General features: G+C 39.8%; 1 protein-coding gene across 1 annotated transcript; it reads right to left on the bottom strand.

Moving 5' to 3' along the window:
- Positions 1-2558: 2558 nt before the first annotated feature.
- On the bottom strand, positions 2559-2912 carry LOC105732270 (small ribosomal subunit protein eS17-like). The gene has a single exon (XM_012474308.3). It carries the CDS (start codon positions 2910-2912, stop codon positions 2559-2561), a length of 354 nt encoding a protein of 117 aa, XP_012329731.2.
- Positions 2913-14377: the final 11465 nt, after the last annotated feature.

The raw sequence follows: 14377 nt of genomic DNA, 5'->3' as shown, positions 1-14377 counted from the left end.
TGTGTTCCATGTGAATGCTCATCGGAGTGTGACTTCAGCAGAGGAGGATTTGAATAATCAAGAGGATAGGGTGACTTCTTCTGTGGATACCACTCAGCTGCCTTCCATGGCCACCCTTGTCATTGCCCATGGGTTCATAAATAAAGTGGCCATGGTGGCAGGGATGGAGGTTATGCATGGGCTCAGCAACATAGAGTTACATTCACCAAAGCCAACCTGGCTATAACCACTACTGAGTGTCCAATCTGCCACAGCCAAGAACAACACTGGGCCCACAATGTGACACCATTCCCCGGAGTGATCAGCAGACTACCTGGTGGCAGGTTGATTATGCTGGACTGCTTCCATCATGGAAGAAACATTGTTTTGCTTTTTCTGGAATAGACACTCTGGATACAGATTTGCCTTCCCTGCACACAACGCTTCTGCCAAAACTACCATCTGCAGACTTACAGAAAGTGTTGTCCACAATTATGATATTCCATACAGCATTACTTCTGATCAAGAAACTCACTTTACAGAAACAGAATTGCAACAATGGTGCTCATGCTCATGGAATACATTGGTCTTACCATGTCCCCTACTATCCTGAAGCAACTGACTTGATAGACCTCTTGACTGGCCTTTTGAAAACTCAGTTATAGTACCCTCTAGGTGACAATAGCTGAATCCAGACCTGCAAGGTTCTCCAGAAGGCTATATATGTTCTGAATTGGCATCCAATAGAAGTTGTTGTTTCTCTGATAGCCAGGACTCACAGGTCTGGGAATCAAGGGGTAGAAATAGGATTGGCACTCGTCACTATTATCCCTAGTGACTCACTAGCACAACTTGTGATTCCTCTGTCTGCAATTTTATACTCTGCTGGCTTAGAGATCTGACATAGAGATCTGGCTTTAGAGGGAAAAATGCTTCCACCAAGAGACATGACAATAATCCCATTGCACTGGAATTAAGACTGCTGCCTCGCCACTTTGGGCTCCTCTGAGTCAACAGACAAAGAAGAGAGTTACTATGCTGGGTGGAGTGATTGGTACTACCAAGAGGAAACTGGACTACTACTTCACAATGGAGAGAAAAAAGAGTATACTTGATATACAGGAGATCCCTTAGGGTGTCTCTTAGTATGTGTCCTGTGATTAAGGCCAATGAAAAACTATACCAATTCAATCCAGGGAGGATTACTAATGGCCTAAACTCTTTAGAAACGAAGGTTTGGGTCACCCTGCCAGGTAAAGAATTATGACCAGCTGAGGTGCTTGCTGAAGGGCAAAGGCAATGCAGAACGGGTAGTAGGAAAACGTAGTTATAAATACAAGTTACAGAAACAAGGACTTTAATTGTCATAAATATTTCTTCTTTTTTTAAAAATACATCTGTGTCTAACAATCAATCTACCTAAATCTATATAAAGCAAATATCTTTATTTTTTCTCTTATTTTCTTCTCATATAATGTAAGATGTAGTGACTTAATATCAGTTTTTAAGTATTGTTAACTTTATATCATAGCATTAAAGTTACAGAGTATCAAAAGAAGAGTCAACATCACTCAGATTTTACCTCTTCTTCTGGAGAAGGAATTACTGCATTTTTGGTTGTATGCAGTATAGTTGTATCATGTTTGGTGAAATTATCAACCTTGTTATTGTCTTTATTTAGTGATCAGGTATGGTTTAAGGAATGTGTGTGGATGCCAATTTGACAAGGGTGGACTTATGATGCTTAATTCTATGTGTCAACTTGACTGAGCTAAGTGATGCCTGGATAGCTGATAAAACATTATTTCTGAGTATGTCTGTGAGGACATTTTCATAAGAGATTAGCATTTTAATCAGTAGACTGAGTAAAAAAAGATGATTGTCCTCACCTATGTGGGTGGTTATCATGCAAGGCAGAGGAGGGGTGAATTCACTCTCTCTGTTTGAATTGGGACATTAATCTTCTCCTGACCTTGGACATGAAAACTTCTGGTTATCAGGCCTTTAGACTCAGATTAGGACTTATATACCACTGCCCTCTAGCCCCACGCCCCACTAATTTTCAGGCCTTCAGACTTGGACTGGAACTATACCACCAGCTTTCCTGGGCCTCTAGCTTGCAGATAGCAGATTATAAGATGTCTCAGCCTCCATAACCATATGTGTCAACCCCTTATACTAAATCTCTTTCTGTATATCCATATATTGCCTATTGATTATTTTTCTCAGGAGAATCCCAGTTTTCCCTGTGATTTTCTTGAAGTAATTCTGTAAAAGTTTGTATTTTTTTTCTCGTGTGACCACTAAACTCTTTGCTCAGTTAGCTTAATGGTTCATTAATGATTGGATGGAAGTTGCCTTAAACTCCTGGAATCAATAAATCTACCAATCTTTGCTGAAGGGCTCTGTGTGTATATTTGGGCACTCTTTCAATGCTCCAACATGTAGTTTAAAACTCTTGCATTAGCCTTTTTTTTTTTTTTTTGCTGTTGTCCCAGGTTTATTGAAAATAATACAGCATTGATTCAAACAGTTCCCTGAGGCACTTTGAAATTCATCCCAACTGTAGGCTGAGTGACCTACAGGTTGGATAGACTGCTAAAATCCAAAAACTTCAGCATTTCCTTAGTGTCAGGATCTATTTCAATGATCTCCTGATCCAGGTCTGAGACCTCAGGAACATAATTGTCTCTCCTTTCTCTCTCCTCCTCCTGTAGCTTGATGGAGATACCTCTTACTGGGCCTCTCTGAATCCGCTTCATCAGATGCATGACATAGCCTGCTATCTTGTTGCAGAGCTTCTTGCTAGGGATAATGGCGATCTCCTTGCACATGCACTTGTTTGTGTGGAAGTCGTTGCCCAGGGGCGTGTAGTACTTTTCTATGATGACCCGGGCCGCCTTCTCCATGGTTTTGGTGCAAACACAGCCCATGTTGGCAGGTCCTTCACATTAGCCTTTATATTCTGCTTTTGCAGAGACTGAAGGTCAGCCAGCAGTGAAAGTTTAGGACCGTCTCAAGTCTTTCCTAAGCATGTGCACCACCATGGGCATGCACATGACCTTGTAGAGTTTATAAATAAATGTAGACATTTTATTTTCTAGCTTTTTTTTCTCCAATAAATGTATTTTGGTCAGCTTGTTGCTTCCCCCCAACTGTTATCACCTTCTCAGACAGCCAGGATGTCTAACAATTGCCTGAAATTGCTTTTGACAAACACCTCCTGGAGAAACACTTTCCACACTGAGTGAGCCCTGTGTCAGGCCAAATACAGACACATTTGCAAGTGGGTTCTTCCAGAGAACCATTGGACAGGTCAAATAATGACACTTCTTTTGGAAGGAGTGTTTGAAAGAGCTCCAGATTTGTTCTGCCCCCTCTATTGGTTGCTAAGATGAGAAAATAGGAAGTGTTTTTTCAAAGATGTTAGGGAGCTGGATAAAGAGAAATAGTACTAAAGCAAATTAAGAGGACAGTGAGCTCATCATTCTTACTTAGCCATTTTTCTTGAATAAACACTCCTTGACTTCTGCAAACCATTGGTTAATCTCCATTTTTCTGAAAAAGACAATTCTTACCTTTTTTGGATATTTTTCTCATGACTTTTATGGAGGAGATATCTTCAGAGATCCCTGGCAGAGACTCTGACATTTTTGGCGATGTCATTCTCTTATGGTCACTTTTGTGTCTTTTCTTCACACATTCTTTTTTGGGGGCATAAACTGAACTACAGAAGTCATCACAGCCACTGTAAACTTGAGACCTCTAGTTCTATAAAGGGGATACTGGCCATGTTCTCAAAATGGTAGAGCCATACTTGTTGCTGAGGGATAGCATTCATAGGACCAGAGGCAGAGAGCAGCAAAGGCCAGTGAAGAATGAATAATGTGAACAAGACAGTTCCTTTTTCACCAGCATTTCCCAAATACTGTGGGCTGATAAGCAGAGATGCCTGTCTGGATCAATCCTGTAAAGGTACCTGCAAATGACTTTCCAGTACGTAACAATGCAAGGATCTATCATGATCTGTTCACCTTAAAATGATTACCAGTCCATTTTTTCCTTCTGATATAGGAAATGAATTTCTGGAAAAATGAAAAAGCCAATGGTATTTTCTGTTTCCAATCTCAGTAAAGGTGGAAACACAGACGCTCAGTCTTGACCTATCAAAAAGAGAAGAGAAATTGTGTGGTGGAATGAAGGATTTTCCCCCAAATTCATGTGTTGAAGTCCTAACCCCCAACGTGAGTATGTTTGCAGATAGGGTCTTTACAGAGGAAACTGAGTTTAAGTGAGATCATTAGGATGGGGCTCTAATCCAAAAAGACTAGTGTTCTTTTTTTTTTTTTTGAGATGGAGTTTCGCTCTTGTTACCCAGGCTGGAGTGCAATGGCGTGATCTCAGCTTACCGCAACCTCTGCCTCCTGGGTTCAAGCAATTCTCCTGCCTCAGCCTCCCAAGTAGCTGGGACTACAGGCATGTGCCACCATGCCCAGCTAATTTTTGTATTTTTTAGTAGAGACAGGGTTTCACCTTGTTGACCAGGATGGTCTCGATCTCTTGACTTCGTGATCCACCTGCCTTGGCCTCCCAAAGTGCTGGGATTATAGGCATGAGCCACCACGCCCGGCCAAGACTAGTGTTCTAATAAGGAAAGGAAGAGGCACCAGGAGTGCATACACACAGAGAAAAGACATTTGAGGACATAGAGGGAAAATAGCTTCTGGAAGCCAAGGAAAGAGGCCTCAGGAGAAAACATACCTGCCAACACCTTGATCTTAGACTTCTAGCCTCCAGAAGTGTGAGAAAATAAATTTCTGTCATTTAAGTGACTCAATCTGTGGTACTTTGCTCAGAAGCCCTAGAAGACTAATACAGATTTTGGCACCAAGAAGTGGGGTGCTGCTGTAACAAATACCTAAAAATATGGAAGTAGTTTTGGAACTGGGTAGTGGGCACAGGATGAGAGTTTTGAGGTTCACGTTAGAAAATAGTTTAGATTGCTGCTATGTTCTCAGTGTTTGTGTCTCTCCGAAAACTCATATGTTGAAATCGTAACCCGCAAGGTGATGGTATTAGGAGGTGGGGCCTTTGGGGAACTGATTAGGCCTTGAGGGTAGAGCCCTAATGAATAAGATTGTTGCACTTATAAAAGAAGCCCAAGGGAGTTTGTTCACTCCTTCCACCATGTGAGGGCACTGTGAGAGGGTGCCATCTATGAACCAGGAAATGGGCCTTCATCAGACACCAAATCTGTCTTGATCTTTCCCCGCCTTCACAATTGTTAGAAATAAATTTTGCTTGCTTCTAAGCTACTCAGTTTGACATTTTTCATAGCAGTCAGAATGGTCTAAGAAAATTGCCTAGAAGAGATTGTTGGTAGGAATATGGATGTTAAAAGTGATTATCATGAGGCATCAGACAGAAATGAAGAACATGTTATTGGAAACTGGAGAAAAGATGATCCTTGTTATAAAACTCATTTTTAAGCCAGGCATGGTGGCTCATGCCTATAACCCCAGAGCTTTGGGAGGCCTATGAGGGGGGATCACTTGAGCCCAGGAGTTGAAACTAGCCTGGGCAACAAAGTGAAGCCCTGTCTCTTCAAAAAAAAATTAAAAATTAGCTGAGCTTGATGGCAAGAACCTGTGTTCCCAGCTACTTGGGAGGTTGAGGTGGGTGGATGGCTTGAGTTCCAGAGATTGAGGCTGCAGTGAGCCATTATTGTGCCACTGCACTCCAACCTAGGCAACAGAGTGAGATCCTTTCTCAAATAAATAAATATAGTTATTTTTTAAAACTTGGCTGAATTGCATTGTAGTGTTTATGGAAATTAGAAGTTAAAAGTGATGAACTCAGCTATCTTGCTGAAGAGATTTCAAAGAAAAGGGTTGAAGGTGTGGTCTGGTTTCTCCTTACTGTTTATAGTAAAATGCAAGAGGAAAAAAGATACAACGAAATAATTACTAAATCCATCTATATTGCAAAAAAACAAGAAAGCATGCCATGGAGAAAACATGAAGCCTGTTGCTGGAAAATCTTTTGCTGGAGGCCATTATCCTCAGCAAGCTAACGCAGGAACAGAAAACCAAATACCGTGTGTTCTCACTTATAAGTAGGAGCTAAATGATGGGAACTCATGGACGCATAGAGGGGAACAACATACACTAGGGCTTCCCAGAGGCTGGAGGGTAGGAGGAGGGAGAGGAGCAGAAAAAATAACTATTGGGTACTAGGCTTAGTATCTGGGTGATAAAATAATTGATAGATTGAACATTTCCCTTTCTACAGATTTTCCTTGCACATAACAAGAGAAAAAAAAGGAAAGAGAAGTCATCAGTAACTTTAGGCTTCTAATTCTGTAAAGGGGCTACTAAAACAACAGAAAAATCAGGTATCAAGTGATAAGATAGGGTCCCTAGTGCCAGAGGTCTGTGAGGAAGGAGTTGGTGTGAACAGGGCAGCTTGGCATTTTTTTTTTTTTTTTTTGAGACAGTCTTGCACTGCCACCCAGGCTGTAGTGCATAGCTGGTGCGATCTTGGCTCACTGCAACCTCCGCCTCCCAGGTTCAAGAGATTCTCCTGCCTCAGCCTGCCAAGTAGCTGGAATTACAGGTGCCCATCACTATGCCCAGAAAATTTTTTGTATCACTATGTTGGCCAGGATGGTCTCAAACTCCTGACCTCGTGATCCACCTGCCTTGGTCTCCCAAAGTGCTGGGATTATGGGCATGAGCCACCCTGCCCTGCCGGCAGCTTGGTTTTCGTTCCTCATCTGCCAACACTGTGCTGCAGCACTGTGCACCAACACCGAGGTCCCCATCAGGGCCCACCCCGACTCTTTCTCACTTCGGACTAACTTCCATCTCAATGAACAAGCCTGGGGTCTTTGGTCTATTCCTTTTATGAACCATGACCCACTTTCTCCTGAAAGTCAAGACAGGGAAGGAGACATTAGACACCACAAGCCCCCTACCTCTATAGAGGCACTAACACAGCAGTGCTGATTAAATGAAAGGAAATTCACATGAACCAGAGGCACAGAGCAGCACTGACCTGTGGAGCAGCAACTACTGTGAATAAGGCTATGAAGTTGCCTGTTCCTTTGTCTCTGCTGCTTTTACTGTGAAGAAAGCTCTTAACTTGTGTCTCAGTCAGGGTGCTACCAGACAATATCCCCTAAGGGAGACAAAGGTCATTCTTGACCTGGCCCTCACACATTCTTTCCCTTGGCTATAGATAAAACTGGCAGAGGGAAGACATCAAGGAACTGTAGTCCTTTAGCTTTGTAAAGCTCCACTGCCCCTAGAGTATAGGAGAAATAAGGTCTGGTCATGGCAGGAGAAAAACACATGGAACTTATAGCCCCTAGAGGTCATTTTCTAAACATCCGTAAAGAAAAGTTTGGCCGGGCGCGGTGGCTCACGCCTGTAATCCCAGCACTTTGGGAGGCCGAGGCGGTTAATCGCAAGGTCAAGAGATGGAGACCATCCTGCTCAACATGGTGAAACCCCGTCTCTACTAAAAATACAAAAATTAGCTGGGCATGGTGGCGCATGCCTGTAATCCCAGTTACTCCGGAGGCTGAGGCAGGAGAATCACTTGATCTTGGGAGGCAGAGGTTGTAGGAAGCCAAGATCGCGCCACTGCACTCCAGCCTGGCAACAGAGTGAGACTTGTCTCAAAAAAAAAAAAAAAAAAAAAAAAAGGTCTAATGGGAGTGAGTCAGCAAAAGCAAGGCTTTCTACTCTACAGGCTTTCTGCTTCTACTTCAGGGCCTGTACTCATAAAACACTTCTAGAGTCTTCCCAGACAATCTTCTATTCTGCCCTGCCAACTCCAGCAAGTGACCACGTATGCATGACAACAACGTTATATATGTAAGTGTTCATATGAATATGGGTATAAATTGATATTCATGATTGTATTTGTGTATTCATGTGACATATAAAACAGGTTAATGCATTTCCCACTTGCAAAATGGGAAATCCCTTAACTGTAATTAAAAGAACGGAGAATGTAAATCAAAACCATAATGAAATCTCATCTCACACCTATTAGGATGGCTGATATTAAAAAAAAAAAAAACAGAAAATAACATGAGTTGATAAGGATGTGAAGGAGAAATTGGAACACTTGCACACCGTTGGTGGGAATGTCCATTGGTTCAGCCACTATGGAAAACAGTGTGTAGATACCTGAAAAAACTAAACATAGAACTACCACATGATCCAGCAATCTCACTTCTGAGTATATATCAAAAAGAATTGAAAGCAGGATCTTGCAGAGATATTTGCACACCCATGTTAGTAGCAGTGTTATTCATAATAGGAGGTAAAAGCAACCCAAATGCCCATTGATGGATAAATGGAAAAACAAAATGTGTTTTAACATACAGTGGAATATTCTTCAGCCTTAAAAAGGAAAGAAATCTTGTCATATGCTACATCATGGATAACTCTTAAGGACATTATGCTAAATGAAATAAGCCAGTCACAAAAAGATAACTACTATATGATTCCACTTACATAAAGTATCTAGAATAGTCGCATTCATAAGACAAATGATTAGGTTGGTGCAAAAGTAATTGCAGTTTTTACTATTAAAAGTAATGACGGCCAGGTGTGGTGGGTCATACCTGTGATCCCAGCACTTTGGGAGGCTCAGGCAGGCAGATTACCTGAGGTCAGGAGTTTGAGATCAGCTTGGTCAGAATGGTGAAACCCCGTCTCTACTAATAGAAAAAATTAGCTGGGCATGGTGGCGCGTGCCTATAATCCCAGCTACTCAGGAGGCTGAGGCAGGAGAATTGCCTGAACCCAGGAGGCGGAGGTTGCGGTGAGCCGAGATCGCGCCATTGCACTCCAGCCTGGGTAACAAGAGCGAAACTCCGTCTCAAAAAAAAAAAAAAAAAAAAAAAAAACTACAAAAATTAGTTAGGCGTGGTTGCACATACCTGTAATCCCAGCTCCTCAGGAGGCTGAGGCAGAATTGCTTGAACCTGGGAGGCGGAGCAAGATCATGCCACTGCACTCCAGTCTGGGCAACAGAGTGAGACGCCATCTCAATAAAAAAAAAAGTAATGACAAAAGCTGCAGTTACTTTTGCACCAAACTAATAGAATAATTGTTGAGAGGGGCTGAGGGGAGAGGAGAATGGGCAGTTGTTTAATGGGTGCAGATTTTCATTTTTGCAAGATGAAAAAGTTCTGGAGATCTGTTTCACAGCATGTGAATATATTTAACACTATACAACTGTATACTAAAGGCTGGTCGCAGTGGCTTATGCCTGTAATCCTAGCACTTTGGGAGGCTGAGGTGGGTGGATCATGAAGTCAGGAGTTCAAGACCAGCCTGGTCAAGATGGTGAAATCCCATCTCTACTAAAAGTACAAAAATTAGCTGGGCAGGGTGGCACGTGTCTGTAATCCCAGCTACTCAGGAGGCTGAGGCAGAGAATTGCTTAAACCCGGGAGGCGAAGGTTGCAGTGAGCTGAGATCGTGCCACTGCACTCCAGCCTGGGTGACAGAGTGAGACTCCATCTCAAAAAAAGAAAAGAACTGTACACTAAAAATGGTTAAGATGGTAAATGTTATGTCCTGTGTGTTTTTTTAACCACAATTAAAATTTTTTAACTATTTAAAAAATCAAACTAAAGGAGCTATGATGCAGAGAGAAAACTAATCATACAACTTTGGGAGCCTCCACTTCTCTCACTTTTTAATTCTAACAAATGGGTTCTTCCAACTCTCTGTGTACTGTAAGACATGAAACTTTAGGTCTGGCATCTTAGACTGATCAGACACCCAGCAGCTATTTCCAGTCAAGAATCAACTGATCAACTCAGCAGGGTCTGACACATGGTTGATCCCCTTGAAAGAGGAGAAAAGCTTGAGTAACTCCAATCTCCAAGTCCTGTGAAGGTTCAAATTTAGGTGTTTTTCTTTATGTTTGACAAAAGAGAGAAATACCAGTAATGGAGTCACTGAGAGAGCTATCCTCTGTACATATGCCATTCAGTAAAGGCTCATGCAAAGTAGACCCTAAGGTGAAGACAGGGATCAGGATAGCAAAAGTTTGAAAACTTTGCTTTCTTGATTTCTCCTAGTTTTATGCTTTTTAGTCATGATCTCATATCCCTTTTTAAAAAATATTTTTGTATTATGGCAAAATACATATCAGATGTGCCATTTTAACCATCTTTAAGTGTACAATTCAGTGGCATTAATTATATTTACAGTGTTGTACAGCCATCACCACTGTTTCCAAAACGTATTCATCTCTCCAACAGAAACTCTTTAATCATTAAGCTATAACTCCCAAAGCCTCCCACCCCCCAGCCTTGGTAACCTCTAATTGACTTTCTGTTTCTACATATCTGCTTGTGTTAGACATTTCATATATGTGGATTCATAAAATATATGGCCTCTTGTGTCTGCCTTATTTAACTTGGCATAATGTTTTCAAGGAACATCCATGTTGTAGCACAGGGGTCCCCAATCCCTGGGTCATAGACCGATACCAGTCTGTGAAATGAATGAAGCTTCATCTGTATTTACAGCCACTCCCCATCACTTGCATTACCACCTGAGATCCTCCTCCTGTCAGATCAGCAGCAGCATTAGATTCTCATGGGAGTGAGAACCCTATTGTGAACCATGCATGTGAAGGATCTAGGCTGTGCACTCCTTATGAGAATCTAATGCCTGATGATCTGGCATTGTCTCCCATCACCCCCAGATGGCATCATCTAGTTGCAGGAAAACAAGCTCAGGGCTCCTGCTGATTCTACATTATGATGAATTGTATAATTATTCCATTATATATTACAATGTAATGATAATATAAATAAAGTGCACAATAAATGTAATGTGCTTGAATCATCCAGAAACCATTCCCCCGACCCCAGTCCATGGAGCAGTTGTCTTCCATGAAACTGGTCCGTGGTGCCAAAAAGACTGGGGACTGCTGCTATAGCATATATCAAAACATCATTCCTTTTTTGATGAATAATATTGCATTTAACATATATGTCACATTTTGTTATCCATTCATCTACTGATGAACACTTGGGCTGTTTCTACCTTTTGACTATTGTAAATAATGTTGCAATGAACATTGGTGTACAAGTATCTATTTGAGTCTGTTTTCAATTCTTTAGGGTATATATCTAAATGTGCAGTTGCTGGGTCGTGGGCTAGTTTTATGTGTAGTTTCATAAGAAACTGTCAAACTGTTTTTCACAATGGCTGCATCATTTTATATTTCCACCAGCAATGTATGATGGTTCCAATTTCTTCACATTCTTGCCAACACTTGGTATTTACTGTCCTTTTTATTGTGGCCATCCTAATGTTTATGAAGAGTACTCACTGTGGTTTTGATTTATATTTTCTTAATGATGAATGATGTTGATGTTGAGCATCTTCTCATGTGCTTATTGGCTATTTGTGTATCTTTTTTGGAGAAATGTCTATGCAAGACCTTTGCCTATTTTTAATTGAGTTGTCTTCTTGCTGTTGAGTTGAAGGTATTCTTTATATATTCTAGATATTAAACCCACATCAGATATATAGCTTGCAAATATTTCCTCCCATTCTGTGTGTTTCCTTTTCACTTTCTTGATGATATTGTTGGCAACATAAAAGTTTTAAATTTGGATGAAGTCCAATTTATCTATAATTTCTTTTGTTGCTCAGGTTATATCCCTTTTAAAGTCTTCCTACTAACATTATATTTAGCCTCTGTTTACTCTGACAAAAAAATTCAACCCTAACTTATTTATTTTAGAAAGCAATGGATGGTGCGCCCTTGTCACAGTAGACACAGTAGAAAGAGTAAAATATTACCTAAGCCTATTTTCGCAGCCCTATAAAGGTCCTAACACAGCTGTTTCTGTTTAAAGGGGAGCTAAAGAAGAGAGTAAAGGAGATGGCTTTTAAGTACCAAGGCCTGTGAGAAGTAGAGTCTAGAAGACATAGCAAACTTTCTCTGTAAAGGCCCATATGGTAAATATTTTAAGCTACATGAGCCAAAAGACAAAATTGAGGCTATTATGTAGGTACTCTTATAACAAGAGAAAAAAATTTCCACAAATTTTTGGACAAAATACAATAATAATTGAGAACTTTTTTTAAATAATACAGGCATGCTAATGAACGTTTTGTGGGGAATAACATTTTACTTAATTAGCATTTAAAATTAGTGTTCCCTGTCATCAATATTGATTGCAGATATTCGTCTATTAATGCTGATCTGAAATAAAATTTTATGTTTTTCATCTTTGAAAATGTCTTTATACAGAGATAGGCACTGTCAAATACTGATGTCAGTTCTTGAGCATATAATTTTATCTTTTTCTTTTTTACAATTCAGTAGTTTTCAGTACATTTGCAGAGCTGTACAACCATCACCACCATCAACTGGAGAACATTTGAACACCTCAAAAAGAAACTCATCTGCATTAGTAGTCACTATTTCCTCCTAACCTCCCTGCCCCCAGCCCTAGATAATCACTAATCTACTTTCTGTCTCATAGATTTGCCTATTCTGGACACTTCATATAAATAGAATTATATAGTCTTTTGTAATTGGTATAAGAATATGATTTTATTTGAACATACTTTTCACCTGGAAGGCATCTTTAGAATTATATTAGATTCGTCTCTTGATATTTGACTTGTATCATGTCATTCCATTGCAGATTCATCACTTCCAATTGAAGGTTAGGTAGCAACACCTCAATTGCACAGTTAAGTGGATTTTGAAACTGAGCTCAGAATACTGCAATAAAATACAACCACTTCTAAGCTATTGAACTTCTATATGGTAGGGCATATAAGGATATTTAGATTCTATTTCTGACCAAAAAAATTCATGGAACTCATGATAATTATGTTTCCAAGAGTGAATGAAGTTTACCATTGACACCACTGGTTTCAGTAACAAATGATAGATTCATATATTTTCTCAAAGTACTTGCTGACAAATAATACAGTGAAAATCAGACATTAAACATCTCACATTTTCACAAGTTATGTAAATTTGTCCAACTAAGCCTATTTTTCTCCACATATATTTTACCACCATCAGTTGCAATGCATCATAGCTGATTCCACTTCATGTTGTATTGAATTCATGTTTCCTTTACTTCGAAAATATTCAACATCTATAGTTTTTCACAGAGTATTCATACAGGCTGATTCTTCGGTCACTTAAAATTTGACATTGACTTCTCAAGTAAACAATGACAACTGAATGGTATCAGTAACATCTATCAACTCATCAAGAGCCACTCAATATTATTCGCCTTGTTTTTAAATTGACTATTAATGTTGCTCCTAATAGCCTTAATTTTTCAAACAACTGTTCTTGGCAAAATGCTAATTGTCTTAAACAAGTTTATTTTCTCTGAACACACTTCTTTGGCTGCTGCAATTAAATACAATTTAATAAACTCACCATCGGTAAATAACTTTCCTTACTTGACTAACAAATGAGCCAGTTGGAAACTTACTTTCACTGCAGTTTTATTTTTGTTGTTGTTGTTTGTATTTGTGAAGAAGTTCTGCTGTGATTAGATATTCTGTTTTAAATTTTCTAAATTTTCTTTGGTGCGAGTTGAGAATATTGTTATCAGTGCTTAGTCTGATAATGGTGATGTATGTTGTATTCTTTCAGCACAACTATTATGTTGTTGCATAATATACACACTGCTTTGCCATCTAATTTGTTAACAAAATAATCCATACTCCATTGTGCCTTAAAAGTGCAACATCAGAAATCTGCTTTTCTTGTCTTATTTTGACACAATTGGTGTACACTAGTAAGAGAAAATATCTTACATTCCAGTAAATACTTGCAGCACTCAAAACACTGTCGAGTTATAGTTGTGCCACTGCAATTTGCAGTATATAAATCAGGAGTGCAAAGCAATGACAGTGCCATGCATGGTCTTTGTTACAACTACTCAACTCTGCCACTGCAGCACAAAAGCAGCCATAGGCAATATATAAACTAATGAACATGGCTATGTTCCAGTAAAATTGTATTTATGAACACTGAAATTTCACTTTATGTAATTTTAATGTCATAAAAAATTATTCTTTTGATTTTTTTCAATGATTTAAAAATGTAAAAAGTATTCTTAGCTCACAGGCCATACAAAAGCAGACCATGGACCAGATTTGTCCTGCAGGCCATGGTTTGCCAAGCTCTGGTCTAAAGTGTCTAGAATTGCTATATTAGCAAACTGTTGTTCCACTTTGACCAACTTATCCTTCTTCCATATTCATGATTGTTGAGATGATATAACCTTTCAAGATATGCCAAGAGATCATCTTTGAGATTGTGTAACATTTGCATAACTTGATGTGCACTCAAGCATGTGGGGCATGTG

This window comes from Aotus nancymaae, unplaced genomic scaffold (assembly GCF_030222135.1).
Source record: "Aotus nancymaae isolate 86718 unplaced genomic scaffold, 86718_ANA_hifiasm-v0.15.2.pri h1tg000004l, whole genome shotgun sequence".
Classification (NCBI taxonomy): Eukaryota; Metazoa; Chordata; class Mammalia; order Primates; family Aotidae; genus Aotus; species Aotus nancymaae.
Note: the sequence above shows the minus strand (reverse complement) of the source record. Positions and strands in the feature narration are given on the sequence as shown.